This window comes from Caloenas nicobarica, chromosome 18, assembly GCF_036013445.1.
Source record: "Caloenas nicobarica isolate bCalNic1 chromosome 18, bCalNic1.hap1, whole genome shotgun sequence".
Taxonomy (NCBI): Eukaryota; Metazoa; Chordata; class Aves; order Columbiformes; family Columbidae; genus Caloenas; species Caloenas nicobarica.
Window position 1 is genome coordinate 9868909 of NC_088262.1, and position 19186 is coordinate 9888094.

Genomic DNA, 19186 nt, shown 5'->3' on the forward strand with positions numbered 1-19186 from the left:
GCCCCAGCTCTCTCAGCCTTTCCTCACAAGAAAGATGCTCCAGACCCATCAGCATCTTTGTAGCCCAGCACTGGACTCTCTCCAGTAATTCCTTGTCCTTCTTAAACTGGGGAGCCCAGAACTGGACACACAACTCAGATGGGGCCTCACCAGGGCAGAGCAGAGGGGGAGGATTCACCTCCCTCAACCTGCTGGCCACGCTCCTCCTCATGGACCCCGGGTACCATCGACCTTCTTGGCCACAGGGCGCGTTGCTGGCTCATGGTCAACCTGTTGTCAACCAGAACTCCTGTGACAGCTCGGCCCTACCACGGCCGGCAGGATCCACCCCTACGGGGGCAACTGCCTCCCGGTAGCGCTGGCCGGGTGGCCAGTGGCACTCGCCCTGACGGATGGAGGCCAGACAAACAGGGCAGCTGGAGCTGTACTGGGTTCACTGGGCACCAGGACCTTCTGGTAAAAGCAACAGCTTTCCTCTGCTAATCCAGACAGCCCTGCGCGAGCCCCGAGTCAATATAAAAACAAACTGAAGGAAATCAGACAAAGCTCCTTGGGAATGCATGGGGAGGAAAAAACAGCCTGGACACCTCACTTGGGATTGTTGTTTTCTGCAAGATGGCCTTTAAAAACCAGAAGAACATCCCAGAACAACCTCCAGACCCAAGGACCTGGGTCAACTGATTTCTGCCCTCAAACACCGGCTTCATCATTCCAGGTCAAATTGGCAGTTTCTCCAACTACCATCTGTGGGTTTTTTGGCTCCAGAGAAGGACGAGAATTTCCTTCCCAGCTCCATCAGCAAAGTGGTGCCACACACAGATTCCTGTGCACAAAACTGTCACAGAAATGTTCTTGACCCCAGGTTTCCCATACCAGAATCTCAGACGTTTGTGCTTTAAAAAATAAATTAATTATAAGATACAAAACAACTTGAAAGGTACAGCAAAGAAACAGTCCAGACTGGGGGCCTTTCAGGGGTTGGAACACAAGGCAAAAGAGACTTGGGCTTTTAAACCCATTTCTCTTAAGAAACCCTCTAAGAAATGGTGGTCAGGAGCAGGGAGGACGGCCGGGATGCTCGCAGAGGTGAAGTGCAGTAGGGCGCTTTCCTCAGGATCTCCAGAAATAACTGCGTAACCTCAAAGAAATCGTGGTCCGGAGAAGGGCAGAAGGACGGACGGGATGCTGACAGACATGAAGTGTTGTATCGAGCTTTCTTGAGGGACTCCAAGAAGATCTTCTCCCTTTCTAAGTAATCATCCTCCTGAGAAGAGAGGAAGGATGGGTGGGAATGATCCCAGAAAGTGCCACAGAAACAGGGTCACAGTCCAAGGTGTTGCTCATCAACAAGAGAAGGATCCCAAAGCCTCCCTCGTGCCATGGCCCCCCATGAAGGGGACCCCTCCTCATGCTCCTCCAGAGCCTAGAACCTCACAGTCTGAGCAAGACCCGCAGGGGAAGCCTCCAAGAGCGTCCCTGCCCGGGGAAAGACCCAGCAGGGACCTGACGGCACAGGATGGGGACACCACAAAGCCAGAGTCCAGCAGAGCCGGCATCTCCCACCCAGGGAAGGGCTGAGCAGAGGGCAACCCCTTCGAGCCGAGGACGATGTCCATCTCAGGTTGGACGTGGAGCCAGCCTGAGACAAGCTGCGAGCATCCCCCTCTCCTTGCCTCTGCTGTCACTCCTCTGGCTGCTCGCGGCTCCTTCCAGCCCACCCGGCCCAGCCCAGGGCTCAGCCCTGATCTCAGGAGACCCCCGAGGCTCTCAGGGCCCTGTCGGGTTCACCCAGCCCAGCTCCGCCAGCAGCTCCGCAGCCGCTTCCAGCTCCGCTCTCCCCTGCCTCACCCACTGGGCCTGGAACTTCAGCAGCTGCACCTGGGCACTGAGCACGGGGTTGTCGGCCACGGGCAGGGACTCCCCGATATCCCGCGGGCTGTGCCGAGGGAGCGTCCTAGTGGGAGGCAGAAAGTCTGGAACAGGAGCCGGAGTGCGAGATGCTGCCATTAGATGAACTGCAGACGTAGACACCACAGCATCCCTTGTTCTGCTGCCTGCGTGTCCCTGCAGCGGGGTCCTCCCCAGCCTCCCAGGACAAACGGGCTTTAACTCGCCTGCCTCTCCCCTCCTGCCCCCTCCAGGCACTGCCCTGGCTCAGAGAGCTCCGCTGAGCCCCTGCAGAGGACGAGAGGGCAACTCGCACCTGAGGTTTATATGCAGGGGCACTAAACCAGCCCCCAGGACCATCCCAAGCCTCCTGAGACACAGGTACAAGCGCAGCTGCCCCCCGGCAAGTCCCTTCCCACCTGCAGCGTGCGGAAGCCTCAGCCAGGGTGCTGGAGAGACCATCGGTCGGGGCACCGAGGTCCTGGGCTGTGGTCAGCGGTGTCACAGGGTGGTTGGGCAGCTCCTCATGGGGCTGTTCACGCCGTCTCCTCTGGTGAGCCGTGCTCAGCCGCTGCTGCGCGGTCTCTGGGAGAAAGGGAGAGAGAGAAGCTGTCAGAAAAGCTTCAGGCCTTGTGCACCGTGGCCCCTGGCCCAGTTGGGAGGGTGAGGAGACACTTCCCTGATGCAGACGCTCCTGCTGCTTCAGTTGCTCCTGCTGCTGCTGCAGGACCTGCAGCTTGTCGCGGAACTGGGATTCCATCCTGTGTGCCCCCCCCAGGGCTCGCTCCCCCTCCGCATGCTTCTGGGCTAAGAGCTGCAAGGCAGAGCGGCTGGGGAGCTTGGGGACAGGGACCCTCGCTGCCCTGGGCTGGGGCTCCTCTGCGCGTCCCCTTGTTCCCCTCCCGGCACAGGATTCACGACTTCAGGAAGGCTGTGAGACCCCGGCTGTGCTGCCGGCCCGTGCTCGGCTGCGAACCGTGGTGCAGACGCTGCGCTTACCTCATTGGCGCTTCTCGTCAGCTCCTCCTGCTGCTGGACACGCAGCGCGGCCCCGTTCACCTTCTTCTCCAGCCTCAGCTCCTGCCAGGCCTCGTCCAGCCTCTGCCTGTCTCTCGCCAGCTGCTCCTCCTTGGCTTTCAGCTCCTGGCCCTGCATCTTCAGCTCTGCCCGCTCCTAGGGTGGGCACGGGGGAAACCGATGCATCACCTGCCCTGTCCCTGACACCATCTCACGTCTTCCCAAGGGGAGGCAGAGCCCCTGTTGAGCTCCTCGTGTGGCCGCTTTGGGTGCAGAGCAACAGCCCTCGGTTCTGCAGGTCACTGCACACGTTCTCCATGTTCTCACTGAAGACCTAACGACCTTGGGCAACTGATTTCTCCCCTCAAATACTGACTCCATCATTCCAGGACAAATTTCCAGTTTCTACCATCACTGCATGTGGGTTTTCACATCAAATCCCCATAATTAACAGTTGCAAAATGCTTTGAGATAGTGCTACAAAAATAGTAACAGTTGAAAGAAGGGCAGAACGTCTATTATCAGCACCTGGTTGATTAGTAATACTTGGTTTTGTCCTCAGAGCAGTATCACTATCTTGTGCTGGGGATGGAACAGAGGCCAAAGGAGTTTCTGCAGGGCAGCAAAAGAAGGGGGTGCTGGAAAACACGAATGTGTCTTCTGGAAAGCTGAAGGAAGCAGAGGCTCCAGAGAAGGACGAGTATTTCCTTCCCAGCTCCATGAGCAAAGTAGTGCCACATGCAGATTCACGTGCACAAAACTGTCGCAGAAATGTTCTTGACCCCAGGTTTCCCATAGCAGAGTCTCACACGTTAGTATTTAAAAAATCATCTCTTTACAAGATTAAAAACAACTTAAAAGGTACAGCAAAGAGACAGTCCGGACAGGGGCCTCTCGGCGGGAGGGACCACAAGACAGTATGTGAACAGAGACCTTCTCAGGTTGGCCAGAAGCATTCCCCTGCCCAACCGGTAAAACTGGAAAAGTCACTAAAGCTTTGTTAAATGAGACCATACCCCGATTTGGGGTCCCCGCTGTGATGTCCTCTGATAGAAGACAGGTAAGTTCAAGCCATAGCAGCTTCTACTGTGTCTTTAGGCATTAAAGTGCATAACCAAACCCAAAGTGTATCCAAACCAAAGCCAAAATTCTTTTGCAATAGAGATCTACAAAATATTATCATCTCGGGTTGCGGTACGGCATAGCTCTTTGTTACCCCACAACAGTACCTAATCGAGCATTGTCGCGTAATGCAAGTAAAAATTATTAGCATTAAAATTAGAGTCACAAACATCAACAGCTACTTTGACTAGGTCGAATCCGTAGCCATGAAGCAAGCTTATGCCAAATTTCTTCAGAACTCCAAGATGTATCATCTTCAGTGACTTCATGTCATACTTTAGTTGATTCCCAAAAGGATTTGCGGTTGCTCCTATTTCAATACCGTGGGCAAAGCCCAAATTTGCTTTGTAAGAGTCTTTAGCTTGTACCAAAAGCAAAATTCACTATTAGCAAGACTATAATTATCACCAATAATGCTAACGAGGGATATTTAGTTGTTTCAGATTCGACCTGTCCACATTTTTCCTTTAGTTCATGTTGGGCTATAATAGTTTTCACTAAAGACCCGTGTAAAGGCCACCTTGGAGTAAAAGCATTTGTTACTGCACTCGTACTTTTTAGAGTCACTGAGATCAATGCTGAGAGAATTGGACAGCGGAAGGTCCTACTGGCTCCGACGTCTGTTTCTTATCTGCTGCTTTCTTCACTCTTGAATACTGAATCCAGGCAGGTTGCTCTATAATCTTGACGGCAGTAAAGGCCGGCAGCAATACCTGGAACAGCCCATTCCACTTCTCTTCTGAAGGCTGACATGAAAAAGCTTTAACGGAAACTTCATCTATTGGCTTGAAAGAAAAGACTTCAGTTTTCTTTGGCTCGAGGCTTCACTCTAATTCTGAGCAGCGCTAAAGGTAGTGCTTGATTCTACTTCCAGTTAGTTTCTTGACAAATTCTGTTTATCTGCTGTTCGATTATATAACTCAGTTTCTTTTCCACCTGCCCACTTGCTTAAGACTTGTAGAGAGTTGGCAACTGCCAATCGATCTCTGATGCTCTACTGACTTGCAGCACTACCTGTGCAACAAAACGGGGCCCTCTATCAGAGGACATCACAGCGGGTACCCCAGATCGGGGTATGATCTCATTTAACAAAGCTTTAGTTACTTTTCCAGCTTTACTAGTTGGGCAGGGGAATGCTTCTGGCCAACCTGAGAAGGTCTCTGTTCACATACCGCAAGGTAGAGTTTACTGATGGTGGTTCGAGGAGACAGCCACCCGGGATCGGAGACATCGCTCTCATATCTCTCTCTGTCTTTTCAGCAGCTTGTCTCGCAGTATCAGCTGCCAATTTATTTCCAGCTTCCTGATCAGTGTCTCCTTTTCGATTCTCCTTGAAATGCATGACGGCAACTTGTCCAGTAACAGCCCGGCTTCCGACAATTGGAGTACCATGTTTAATCTGTTCTCCTTGTGCTGTTAATAAACTTGGGCCTTTTCAAATGGTCCATGGGCTTGCAGCACTCCCAAAGCATACTTGGAATCAGTGCAAATATTACTCTTCTTCTCTCTGGATAATTCTAAAGCTCGTGCGTGTGCAGCTGTCTGGGCAGAAGTCCCAGGAGGCAAAGGTTTAGCTTCGATTACCTCGTGGGTAGTTGGTAGGGCATATCCAGCTTTATGTACTCCTTGCTTTACAAAGCTGCTTCCATCAGTGAACCAGGAGTCTTCAGCGTCTTCCTGTTCCTTTAAATCCCGTCTGCTGGAGTAAACAGCTCCCATTGTTTCCAAGCAATCCTGGACCACAGGCTCTGAAACAGATCCACTGAGGAAAGGGGCTGCATTGACAATGTTGGTAATGGCAATACTCACATCACCTTGTTCCACCAATACCGCCTGGTATTCAGGAATCTCCAGCGAGATAACCCATGGGTACCTTTTGGTTCCAGTACGGTTGTGACTGTGTGGGACACCAATACGGTCATTTTCTGTCCCCTGGTGAACTCAGGAGCTTCCTATACAGCGAGTGCAAGAGCTGCCACAGCTCCAAGACATCCAGGCCAGCCTTTGCTCGCTTCATCTGACTGCTTAGGGAAGCAGCCGCCGCTCGGTTCTGAGGACTCAATTGCTGCGCTAGAACACGCCAAGCAATGCTTGGCCTTTCGTGTGAGTATAACTAAAACGGCTTGGTGATATCTGGGAGACCCAGGTTCTTGGTTTAGTTGTGCAAATGCCCTCAAATGCTTCTCTTGTCCAATTCAACTTGGAAGTCTTTTTGTTTCACGGTTCATACAAAAGCTTTACTAAAAGTCCAAAATTATAAACTCCAAGTCTGCACCAACGTGCCATTCTAAGAAATGTCCAGCAAATAGCTTCTTTTTGCTCCATCCCCAGCCCTGGCTGCCCTCCGGAGATCTCGAATCCCAGATAAGTCACTTGGTGCTGTATCAGCTGGGCTTTCTGTTGGGAAGCTCGACACCCACTACATCTCACAAAATTTAGCAAACTTACAGTGCATTGCATACGGTCTTCTTTGGTTTCTGTGGCTATCAGGAGATCACAAAGTCTCATTTCCTGGAGGAGCTTCCCCGCTCTCAAGTTCTGCATTCTTTGATTTACTAGGAACTCTTGAAGCCCGTAGCCCTGGAAATACTCGATCCAACATTTCCTGAGGTCTATGGCTTTGCTTGTCAGTTTGAATCACTGCCAAATTTAAAAGCTCAATTCTTTTATCTTGAATGTCACTTCACCTTGCTTGAATGTTATTATTGCTTGCAATTGTTTTCATAAGTCTCGTCTCCGTAACAGTTTTGGAGACCCAGGCATAGATGAGAACTTAGGAATTCCAATTTGTTTTCCCAATTTCTATTTCATTGGCTGTTGAGGAAAGCTTTCTCTTCTTGGCCAGTAGCTCCCACAACAGTTACAAAATCTTCATCTAATGGTATCAATTCCTGATTCAAAACTGAATAAGACGTTCCAGTATCAACTAAACACTCTGATTCTTTTCCCTGTTTTCCTCGTCTCTCTCCTGAGTTTCACCACCTCGGAAGGGCAGGGCAAATAATCTTCAATTCTACGCCCCGTGGGGACACACACTCTTCTATCTCGCCCTCCCCTCTCATCAGGGGAGTTTCCTGTCTTATTCTACACACTGAATGGCATCGTTTCAACTTCCCCTGAGCTTTATTCCGCTCCCTTTTTCATGTGAACACAGCTGGATCCTGTGGTGGCAAGTTAATACCGCATTCTGTCTGCCACTCTGGGGGTTTTCGCAAAGTGAAAAACGTATCAGCATACATGACCTGAGCCCACTTTCCTTCTCTCTTCAAGAATAACGTTCACGTGGCATAATACAGAGTTTCATTCAGAGGCCACTTTTCCTCATCATCTAATTTATACAATGGCGACTGAATATAATATGTCAGCAAGGTTTCTCTGTTCACATTATCACCAGGTGGTTCCCCAATCTCCTTCCTGTGAGCTAACATAAGGTTAGTATGAAGTTAGTTATAACGGATGAGTTTCTTACTATTAATTACTAGTCAAATATAAGCTAAGCGCTCTGCTTCTAAACAACGTGTTCCTTAATCTTCAGGTCTCTTTGTCAGGCAGAACGATTTAAAACTTGAAAAATATCCCCTCGTTTTGCAGGTGGTTAGAAAGCATTTGCCATGTCGTCGTTGGTTAACGATGGGGACGTCTTTGTAACTTAATCCCAGTCTACATTAATTTAGCAGCTTCTCTTCAGTCCAGAGAAGGGAGGACGGTCAGGATGCCGGCAGAGGTGAAGTGTTGTAGGGCGCTTTCCTCAGGATCTCCATAAATAACCGCATAACAGCAAAGAAACAGTCTGGACTTGGGGCCTCTCAGCAGGAGGAGCATGAGACAAAAGAGACTTGGGCTTTTAAAGCCCCACAGTCTGTGCACCCGCTCTTCACGTATCCTTCACAAGCCTGTTGGTCCAGTGGTAATTTTGGGTCGGGGGCCTTCGTTGTTTCTTCTTGGATTCTCTTCCTCTGTCTTCCAGGCAGTTTTTTCTCTGTCATTCTCTCGATATTTCGAAGCATAGACTACAACTAAAGGAATTTAAGTGATTAAACTTATTCTGCAACAGTCCTCCCTTTGTGTTTATTAAGCATCCCTGCTAATGTGTCCAAACGAACTCCTGAAGTCTCTAAGGCCTTGAACTCGTAACCACAGTCTCACATACGATGTTATTACAAGTCACAACAGAACCAGAGCTGACAGAACGGCCACTGGAGCAGAGCCTGATGAAAGGTTCCTGTAGCAGCTGTAGAGTGGCACTCGCCCTGAGGGATGGAGGCCAGACCAACTGTGGCGTCACGGGCGCTGGGGAAGGACTTCGCACTCTGAACTCTCCGAGATCGTTTTTGAAGAGAAAGGAAGAAAGAAAATCCTCTAAGAAATGGTAGGCCGGAGAAGGGAGGACAGATTGACTACTTGCACAGGTGGAGATGCATTCCTCAGGGCCTTCATAAATGAACGCGTATACTCAATGTCATCGTCCACGGAAGAGGAGGAGGGCGGAGGGGTTGTTGACAGTCGTGAAGTGTTGTATCGTGCTTTCCTGAGGGACTCCAAGAAGTTTCTCTCCTCCTCTAAGCGTTTGTCCTCCTGAGAAGAGAGGAAGGATGCGTGGGATGGATCCCAGGCAGTGCCACAGAAACAGGGTCACAGTCCAGGGTGTTGCTCATCAACAAGAGAAGGATCCCAAAGCCTCCCTCGTGCCACGGCCCCCCATGAATGGGACCCCTCCCTGGCTCCTCCAGAGCGCAGAACCTCGCAGTCTGAGCAGGACCCGCAGGGGAAGCCTCCAAGAGCGTCCCTGCCTGGGGAAAGACCCAGCAGGGACCTGACGGCACAGGATGGGGACACCACAAAGCCAGAGTCCAGCAGAGCCGGCATCTCCCACCCAGGGAAGGGCTGAGCAGAGGGCAACCCCTTCGAGCCGAGGACGATGTCCATCTCGGGTTGGACGTGGAGCCAGCCAGAGACAAGCTGCGAGCATCCCCCTCTCCTTGCCTCTGCTGTCACTCCTCTGGCTGCCCGCGGCTTCTTCCAGCCCACCTGGCCCAGCCCAGGGCTCAGCCCTGATCTCAGGAGACCCCCCGGCTCTCAGGGCCCCGTCGGGTTCACCCAGCCCAGCTCCCCCAGCGGCTCCGCAGTCCCTTCCAGCCCCGCTCTCCCCCGCCTCACCTGCTGGGCCTGGAACTTCAGCAGCTCCACTTGGGTGCTGTACATGGAAGCTAAGGATGCCCTTTCCTGGTCCAGACGCTGCTGCTCCTGCTTCTGCTGCTCCTGCTGCTGCTTTAGATGCTCCTGCTGCTGCTTTAGATGCTCCTGCTGCTGCTTTAGATGCTCCTGCTGCTGCTGCAGGACCTGCAGCTTGTTGCGGAACTGGGATTCCATCCTGCGTGCCTCCCCCAGGGCTCGCTCCCCCTCCGTGTGCTTCTGGGCCAAGAGCTGCAAGGCAGAGCGGCTGGAGAGCTTGGGGACAGGGACCCTCGCTGCCCTGGGCTGGGGCTCCTCTGCATGTCCCCCTGTTCCCCTCCCGGCACAGGATTCACGACTTCAGGAAGGCTGTGAGACCCCGGCTGTGCTGCCAGCCCGTGCACGGCTGCGAACTGTGGTGCAGATGCTGCGCTTACCTGTTTCGAGTTTCTCATCAGCTCCTCCTGCTGCTGGACACGCAGCACGGCCTGGTTCACCTTCTCCTTCTCCAGCCTCAGCTCCTGCCAGGCCTCGTCCAGCCTCTGCCTGTCTCTCGCCAGCTGCTCCTCCTTGGCTTTCAGCTCCTGGCCCTGCATCTTCAGCTCTGCCCGCTCCTAGGGTGGGCACGGGGGAAACCGATGCATCACCTGCCCTGTCCCTGACACCATCTCATGTCTTCCCAAGGGGAGGCAGAGCCCCTGTTGAGCTCCTCGTGTGGCCGCTTTGGGTGCAGAGCAACAGCCCCCGGTGCTCCAGCAGTGCCCTCACCCCTCCACCTGTGGGGACCAGCGCTGGCAGAAATTGGGACCGGACACACACACACTCCTTCCTCAGAAGGGACGCAGCCCCTCACCGTGCTGCACACCCTCAAACACGTTCACCGCACGGCAGTTCCTCGGCACTGGAAATACCCAGCCTGAGTGGTCCTTTGCCACCCTGGCAGCCCTGTAAAATGCAGCTCTGCCGCACTGTCTGTGCCACATGTCCCCTCTGGACAGCCCTGGGGGGAGCAGAACTGGCTCTGGACATGTCCCCATGGCACGGGGAGGTTTTGCCTCATCCAGCGTGGGGGTTTCCTCTCCCCAGACTCCCAACAGAGGCGGCTGCGCCTGGTCTGGCTGCCCAAACTCCTCACGGGTAAAGGGGAGAGACAGAGTTGATGCTTCAGTCAACATCTGAAACGGGCTGGTGGAGCCTGTTCCTGGGACACCCCCATTCTCACCACCCCGAGCGACATCCCTGTCACCAGAAGGCAGCGCTGGACGTCTCCCTGGTGAGCAGGACCGACCCGTCTGCCTGCCAGACGCTGCAGGGACAGACGCCGTTCATGGGCTCCAGGCCGGGGACCTCCTGTGGGCCAGAGAAACGCCCCGGACCCAGCCAGGAGCCTGGCCCGGGCAGAGGACACAGCGTGGGCTCACCTGCTCCAGCAGCCGAGTCTGCTCGCCCAGCCTGGCCTCCGTGTTGGTCACCAGCTCCTGGACACGGCTCCGCTCCTCCTCCATGTCCCTCTTGCACATGTTCTGCAGGTCACTGGAGAACTTCTCCATCTTCTCAATGATGCCGTCCAGAGACCTGTGCAGAGGAGCGAGGGGAGGGTCACCCTGGGGGACACACTTTGTCTCACTGCGAACGAGACGGGGACGTGTGCTGGGCCATAGGCCGGGCAGCCCTGCCCCGAACCTCTCGGGATCAGAGCACAGCCGGAGGAAGATGCAGCTGCTGCTTCGGGGAGCACGGACAGATACTAAACAACAGCCCAGCATCCCTGGGGGCTGCAGGTGGGAGAGAGGATGGCCCCTGCTCCTCCTGTGCTGCGGGCCTGGTTCCCCGGTGGACAGGGAACACCCCAGCCAGGGATCAACGTGGGGACATGACACCGGCTGTCCGTACCTGGTGTGTGAAGTGGTGCTGGTCAGCACATCCATCTCTTGCTCTTTCAGCCACTTCACGTGCTGGAGCTGCTCCTCGTGTTTTTTGCGCAGTTCCTGGACAGACCCCCTGCAGGACACGGGGAAGGAGCCCAGCATGGGCTGTTACAAACTGGTGCTCCCCGTGACGGGCACCGTGGAAGAGGCTCGGTCGTGGGGCTGAGAACCAGGTCCCAGGAGCTGAGCTGGCAGGGTGGTCTGTCACGGGGCATCCCACAGACTGCCATCCACATCTGGGATGGACCACATCTGGGGGTTATGGGCTTCTCTACCAAAACCAGATTTCTCATTGACCCAAACTATGCAGACATCAGCAACTCATTGTTCTGAATAAAAGGAATCTGGGGGAGAGAAAACATGGGGTTCAGCATATTTCTAAATGCAATGCATTCCCTCGGAATGATGTCTCCTGCCAGATCTCCCTGTCTCCAGCTGCAAAGCAAATCCCCACTCCAAAAGCCACTGAGCTGCCCTCAACCCAGCGCTTCTGGACCCTCCTTTCTCCTTTCACCATCTCCCCAAACCGTTCCCTGGTTCCTTCACCCAGAGCGGGGGTACCGGCACCACATGCCGCTCGTGCCGCTCTCACCTCTGCAGCTCCCGCAGCCGCTGCAGCTCCAGCCGGTGCTGCTCCCGCAGCTCCTCCAGGTCCAGCCGGTGCTGCGCCAGCAGCTCTGCCCGATCGCGCGCCGTGTCCTGCCACTGCTGCCGCAGCTGAGCCACCAGCTGCTCGTTCTGCTGCCGCAGCATCTCCACCCGCTGCCCGTAGTTCTCCTCCAGTAGGGTCACTGAGGTCCTGCCCGGAGAGAGCCCGTGAGGGGTCACGGCACCGAACAAGTGTTGCTGTCATTGCAGTACCTGGCACTCTGCACCCAAAGGGCACACGGGGATTTAGCAGCAGATCAGTGTTGCTGTGTGCGTGGGGAAACTGAGGCAGGGGCTGCTTCACTCTCCACATTCTGAGCCCTGAGCCCTCTGCTGCTGCCCAGTGCGATGCCCTGGTTGGGGACTTGCTGGCAAAGGGACAGGCCCCTCCTCTTGTCACCCACCCAGGGAGGATTTGGGACACGCCCCAGCACTGTCCCCCCAGGGGAGCTGGATGGGGCTGTAGGCGAGGACCTGCCGGAGGAGGGGAGCACAGGCCAGAGCCCGCTACCTGTGGCTGCTCTTCTGGAGATCCAGGTACTCCCGGTGCTGCTGCTGCGCACTCTCCAGCAACAGTTTGTGATGCGCCCGCTCCTCCTCCAGCATCCGCACCTGCCGGGCACCCAGGGAGAAGGTTCTTGTGCTGCCCCGGGGACAGAACCCCCACAGCAGCACTCGGTGGCCGTTGGCATCTCTGGACAGGGAGGTTGCTCCTCTCTCCCGTCACCCTGATGCTGTTTGGAGCAGACGTGGCCCCTTCTCCTCCCCCTGGCTCACCCATGTCCCCCTCCACAGGCGCTGGGGCTCACCTGGCTCTCCAGCTCTGCCACACGGGCCTGGGCGCTCAGCAGCTCTGCCCGACACTCCGATGCTGCTGGGGAGGCGGCCAGCTGGCTGCAGGCAAAAAGCACCCGATGTGGTCAAGCCGAGGAGGCCATGAGAGACAAGATCCCTCCCCAACACCAGCTCCTGCCTCGCAGCTGAAAGCCTCCGTCCCGCTCGGCTGCGGCAGGATTCAGCCTTTTGGCTGCCGAGGGAGCAAAGACCCCAACAGCTCCAAGCCTGGTGCTCCCCTCGCTGCACCCACCCCCTTCCCCGGGCACCCCCAGCTCACAGCCCCTGCCCGCCGCTCGAGGCACTTGGGCTGCAATTCCCTTCTGAGCCCCGTTCAGAGGGCACAAGTCTGAACCCGCACAGGGGAACGGGACTGTGGGCTGGATCAGCAGGACAAAGACCCGCGGCATTACCCCAACCGGAGACAAGAAAGTGCTTAAATGAATTTCATAACTCTGAGGCAGGCGTTGCTGAGAGCTGCTGCTGGAGCAGCCACACGTGGAGCAGACGGGAGCGCTGCGGCCATTGACCGGACTTTTACCTGACGGGAGAGCAGGGACCCGGCCCTTCACCCGCGGTCTCTGAGGGCTCGGCCTTTGTGTCTTGGGCCTCCGAGGGCTCGGCCTTTGTGTCTTGGGTTTCCAAGGGCTTGGTCTTTTTCTCTTGGGCCTCCGAGGGTTCCGCCTTTTTCTCTTGTGCCTCCGAGGGCTCAGCCTTTTTCTCTTGGGCCTCTGAGGGCTCAGCCTTTTTCTCCTGGGTCTCTGAGGGCTCGACCTTCTTCTCCTGGGTCTCCATGGTCTTGGCCTCTATCTTCTGCACCTCGGCCTGTGCTTCGGCTTTCCTGCGAGCCAAGGCAGCCGTCAGCCAGTCCATCGGGTCGGGTTTAGCCGCTGCCTCCTCTGCAGCCCCGAGCTGGCTGGCGGGGCTGGGCCGCCCGGCTGCGGCAGGGCTGGGGATGCTGAGTGCCGGGCTGCCCTTGGCTGGGGACAGCGGGTCCGGGTCCAGGAAATCGTCATCCTCCAAGCCCAGCCAGTCGTCTCCGCCCCTTCTTCTCTGCACGGGGTTCCGTCTGCCTGGACGACGAGGTGTGGAGCGGAGCTCTGGGTTCGGTTCGCTGCCGCTGATCTCGGCAGAAAACCTGAGGAAGGAGAAGCAGCTGCAGACCTGCCTGCAAGGGGATGCGGGGACCTGCCTGCTCAGCCGCAGGGACAGCGGGGTGGTGGCTGGAGCTACAGACACACGCACAGCACCGTACCTCACCGACTGCCCCGTTGCCGGCTGGACCGCGGGCCTGGAGCCCATCGAGGGCTTGTAGGCTCCAAAGACAAGTTCCTCCTTGTCCCAACGCTTTTCCTCCTCTGTTCAGACAAGGAGCCTTGAGCCAGCGCCCAGAGGAGCAGCTGCTGCAAAGACACCAGCCCTCCCCTCCTCCTCCTCCTCCTCCCAGGCTGCCTCGAGGGCAGAGCACAACACTTCTGCATGAGCCGCCTTCCCCCGCGCTGACCCAGAGCCCGTTAACCGCCCTGCTCACCCCGACAGAAAGGGCATTTCCCCTGCAAGGGCATTACAAATAAAGCTCGCTAGCCCAAGCCAATGCTGTCAGCTCTGCAGACCTTCCCAACGTCCCTGGCTGGGCTCACCTGGCTGCTTTGGGAGCTTTTTATCCAGTTTGAACTCCCTATGCTCTCCCGTACCTGGCTTTTCCAGGACTTTGGCCACGGAGCCTCGTCCGAACAACTCATCCAGCTTGGAGCGCGCTGGCCGGAGCTCCTCTCTGTGGGGACACGGTGGCAGATGGTTTCTCCAGAGGCAGGGCTGTCCCTCCTCACACAGCCTGGCCAGGCTGCTCTGGCTCTTCTCTGCCAAACCAGCTGCTCTTGCCCCTTGCTGGGACCCACGGGCAGAAGCTCCAGCATCCCCCCCCAGCACGGTGGCACCGGCTCAACGTGCAGCCCGCCCCCTGCGTTACTCCCACCGCCTCCGCACTGCCCTTACTCTTTTTTTGGGCCATTGCCAATTCCCATCGCATCCAACAGGTTGTCGTCATCCACATCTTCAAACGTCGATGTCTTCCTCCTCTGGACCGGGGCCACTGTGCGCAGGGGCGTCTGGCGTGGGGGTAGCTCTGGGGATGGGATCGCACATGGGAGGAGGTTTGAGCAGGGCAGGTGTTGGTTTTTTAAACAACAAGAGATCCAAGCAGCCCAGTGGGATTTATCGGGGAGAAAGGCCATTTGAGGGGAGCATCGGACCCATGAGCATCCCCGCTGCAGGAACAAGAGGGGCGAGTGCCTGTAACAGCCACAGTGCAGCCGGGACCCACCCAGACGTGCCCCCGCTGGGCTTTGCCGTGGACCGGGGATGCTACGGCCACCCAAATCCTGACCCCAAAAACTTGGTCTCATTTGGCACCGTGCAGAACAGGCCGGGTGAGGCCCAAGGGAAAATCTGAGCCTCCCTTCCCACAAAGGAAAGGCCAGTTCTGTAACCTGTGGCACTCCCTGAGCTGTGGCACAACCAACCTCGTTATTGAGTTGCTCTAGAAATGACCGCTCTGCTTAGTCACAGATGGGACTGGGTGGCTTTCGATTTCATCAGCTGGGACCTCACACAAACTCAGCCAGGCTGCTGATTCCTTTCCTACAAGGAGGAGGCATCCAGCAACCTGCTTACCTTTCCTGCTGCTCTGTTCCGGTGTTGTCTCAGAGCTGCTTTCAGTGCCACGTTTCACGGGCATCTTCCATGGCCCAGAACTGGGTTTCGATGTCCCCAGGAAATCCCAGTCCGCGTCGTCCTTGTCCTGGAAAGCAAGAGGATGAGGACGGGCACAGGGCGAGCGCTGCGGATGCCTCAGCACTGCTCTTCCCTTGGGAGGCTGGTGCTGGGGGCCACGGCTGCAGCGCACGGGGGCTGAGATGGGGGGATTTCGGTACTTGAAACGCTCTGTGCCCTGAGTCCTGGGCTGAGATCCTGCTGCTGCCTCCGGGAGAAGCGTCAGGAACACCCAAGCCCATTGCTTTGGGTGAGGGCTCTTCCTACGACGCTTGAGCCGAAGCGCACCCAGGAAGGCTGGGCTGCAGCAGCATGTGCCCCCGGGCTTTGCTCCATCCTCGGTACCTGGAAGCCTGTCTCGCACTGGACACCCACTCCCCTCTCCTGTCTTTTCCCCCTGCCAGCGATGCCCGAGAGCTCAGCCCCAGCCCTCAGGACATCCAGACTCTCTCCCCAAATTTGGGCTCACCCCTGCAGCTGCCTTGTTCTCTGCAGGGACCTTGCTGAAGAAATCATCCTCTGCAAACCACCTGTCGGGGCGGGGAGCGGGTGCAGAAGCTGAGGACGGGGCAGGTCAGGAGGACGTGGGGAGCACAGAGAGATCTGAAAGGCACTCACTCCTTGCCGGCCCGCACGCTGCTGCTCCAGGCTCTCCCACCGCTGCTCCCGGCCGGCTGGGAAGCTCTGGCAGATGTAACACGGGGTTCAACTGGAAAAACGCAGGGAGAGAGCAGGATGATGGACACGGCCATAGCCCTGGCCTGGGCACTCCACAGGGGGATTTGCCGGCTTCTCATGGACCACAGAGGTTTTTAATCAGAGACAAACTTCCCTTCACCTCCCCAGACCGACGGGCAACCTGTTCAGTGGCCTCTGGCTCTGGGAACCCGGCTGTCCCCCCTGCTCCCTGCTGCCTCCCCCCTCACAACTGGAGCCTCTCGCAGATCAAGGGCTGTTGCACCAGCAGCTCCTGCTCCCAGGAAGGGAGGACCAGGACAAGGATGCTGCCCTTTCAGCTGCAAAGAAGCTTCATTTTACCATCATATCCCCGCAGATCCTCAAGGATGTCATCAATAGAGCCTGAAACAAGACAAATTCAAGGTGCTGAGGCAGGTGAGCTCATCAAGCTGGTGCAGAAAAGCTCCCAATGTCAACAAGGCTTGCTCTTCCGAGATCCCCCAAGAATAAAGATTTGGTCTCAAGCACCAGCAATGTAATGCCTGCCATGTCTTCCACAGAGAGCTGCCAGGGCCAGGACTTGACTCCAAATGCACTGCTTCAGTATCAGGGGCAGCAAGAGGCCTCTAAACCAGCAGTTAGGGAGCAGGGAGGGGAAGAACTCAAATAAACGCATATATTCTCCCCCAGATTTGGGAAAACCCACAGGAACAGAATATAGGAGCCCAGGAAGCAAATCCCTTTGACTGGAGAGGCAGGTGAATATGTTTGGGTCAGCAATGACACAATGCACTGAGCTGCACCTTTCACACAGGGATGGCGACCGTTCCGGTAGCCAGGGCTGCCACCTCATCCCAGTGTCCCCCCTCCTCTGTCCCAGGCATCCCCAGCACACCAAAGCACCTACGGACAGGGAAAGGAGACCACGCCAGTGTACTTACCACTTATGCTTCTCTTGGCTCGCGTAGCCTACGGAGAAAGACAATTCCCTCATTAGAAAACCAAGCGAGTCTGAGCTGGACTTTCTCAGCACACTAAAGCCAGAGGCAGGTTTCTCCAGAGAAGCCCAGCAGCACCAGCGAAGCCCTCGTCCCGCCCGCGCTGCTTGGGAAATGGCAGGTGAAACCCCGGGCAAGCAGAGAGATGTGACACCTTCAGTGACACCAGGGAGCTCAGCCCCTCCTGCCTGCCAGCTGGGCAGAAGCCCCCAGCCCTCGGGATGGCTCCTGCCTGCCAGCCAGTGCCACAGCAGCACTGGGGATTTCCCAGGCCTGCCTGAGCACCCATCACACTCACCATGGCAAGAGCCGGGCTTTCCCTTGCTCAAGATGGTCTCCTCGCAGATTCCTCCGCTGTCAGCCCCCGGGGGGGATCGAAGATCCTTGCTCACGTCCACACTCTGACCTGCAGGGAGAGGAGGATTTCCCGACTTGCTGTTAAACCTACGTCCCCCTGCCGCCCCCCCGGCTGGCTCCCTGCTGCTCGCGCCTCTCCAAGGCCCTGGAAACCAGGCTCCATCTCAGCCTTAAACACACCCGCAATCACAGAATCGCAGAAGTATTCTGGTTGGAAAAGACCCTCAAGATCATCGAGTCCAACCATAAACCTCACACTACCAAGTCCGCCCCCACCCCATGTCCCTGAGAACCTCATCTCTGCATCTTTCAAACCCCTCCAGGGATGGGGACTCCACCACTGCCCTGGGCAGCCTGTTCCAGTGCCCCACAGCCCTTTGGGGAAGAAATTGTTCCCCAGATCCAGCCTCAACCTCCCCTGCTGCAACTTGAGGCCGTTTCCTCTGGTCCTGGCGCTTGTTCCTGGGGAGCAGAGCCCGACCCCCCTGGCTCCAAGCTCCTTTCGGGCAGGTCAGAGATCAGAAGGTCTCCCCTCAGCTCCTGTTCTCCAGCTGAACCCCCAGCTCCCTCGGCCGCTCCCATCACACTTGTGCTCCAGCCCCTCACCAGCTCTCCTGCTCTCCTCTGGACACACTCCAGTAGCTCAAGGCGTCAACCGAAGTCTCCAGATCCACAAGTCGCCGAGATGAACAGCACCTCCCGCGATGCTGCAGGACGGAGCAGCCGCCGCGGCACCGACCGCACCGACCGCACCAACCGCACCAACGGCACCGACCGCACCGACCGCACCGACCGCACCAACCGCACCAACCGCACCAACGGCACCGACCGCACCAACGGCACCGGCCGCACCAACCGCCGCCGCTCCGCGTCCCGTGGCCGCGACACCGGGGGCCCTCGCGCCCCCGGCCCCCAGCGGGCGCGGGCCTGGTGGCCATGGCCGCAGCGTCCCGGTCCCCGGGCTCACGGCAGCCCCGACCCCGCCCGCAGCAGCCCCGCCCGGCCCTTCCCTTCCCTTCCCTTCCCGGCCCGGCCCGGCCCTTCTCCTCTCGCCGGGTGCTGGGAAATGGAGTCCCCGGCGGGCTCGGGGCAGGGCCGGCAGCGCCAGCCCCGGCGGCTCCGCTGCCCCCCGGGGCACTTTCAAACCTCTTTTCAAAGCCTACACGCCTAATGGCTTCAAACACTGAAACCTTCTGGACGGGCTTTCTCGAGGCTCTTGTCTAAGTGTGTCTCCTTCAGTGCAGAGCAGCTGCTGAGCCTGCAGAGAACTACGGAATTTCACTTCGGCTTGAGAACAAGTGACAGAATCCCAGAATCCCCGCCTGGCTGGGGCTGAAGGGCCCCCTGGAGATCCCCCAGCCCAGCCCCCCTGCTCACGCAGGGTCACCAGAGCAGATCACACAGGTCGGTCCAGGCGGGTTTGAATGTCTCCAGAGAAGGAGACTCCACACCCGCTCTGGGCAGCCTGGTCCAGGCTCTGGCACCTCCCAGCAAAGAAGTTTCTCCTCATGTTCAGCTGGACCCTCCTGTGTTTCAGTCTGTGCCCGTTGCCCCTCACCCTGGCGTTGGGCACCACTGAACAGAGTCTGGTCCATCCTCTGACACCCACCCTGAGATATTGATCACATTGATCAGGTCTCTCTCAGCTTCTCTTCTCCAGCTCAACAGCCCCAGCTCTCTCAGCCTTTCCTCACAAGAAAGATGCTCCAGACCCATCAGCATCTTTGTAGCCCAGCGCTGGACTCTCTCCAGTAATTCCTTGTCCTTCTTAAA

General features: G+C 56.8%; 1 protein-coding gene across 1 annotated transcript; it reads right to left on the reverse strand.

Moving 5' to 3' along the window:
- Nucleotides 1-946: 946 nt before the first annotated feature.
- Nucleotides 947-17576, reverse strand: LOC135996286 (fas-binding factor 1 homolog). The gene is made up of 24 exons (XM_065648107.1): nt 17567-17576; nt 17355-17462; nt 17000-17027; nt 15726-15777; nt 15282-15408; nt 14604-14733; nt 14249-14409; nt 13864-13966; nt 13150-13746; nt 12584-12668; nt 12286-12386; nt 11719-11925; nt 11092-11199; nt 10620-10773; nt 10421-10504; nt 9636-9812; nt 9184-9450; nt 8428-8601; nt 4635-4772; nt 2887-3060; nt 2578-2701; nt 2328-2472; nt 1849-1972; nt 947-1264 (listed from the first exon to the last, which is right to left on the reverse strand). The coding sequence occupies exons 1-24, from the start codon at nt 17574-17576 to the stop codon at nt 1037-1039; spliced, it is 3606 nt and encodes a 1201-aa protein (XP_065504179.1). The 3' UTR covers nt 947-1036.
- Between the last annotated feature and the right edge of the window lie 1610 nt (nt 17577-19186).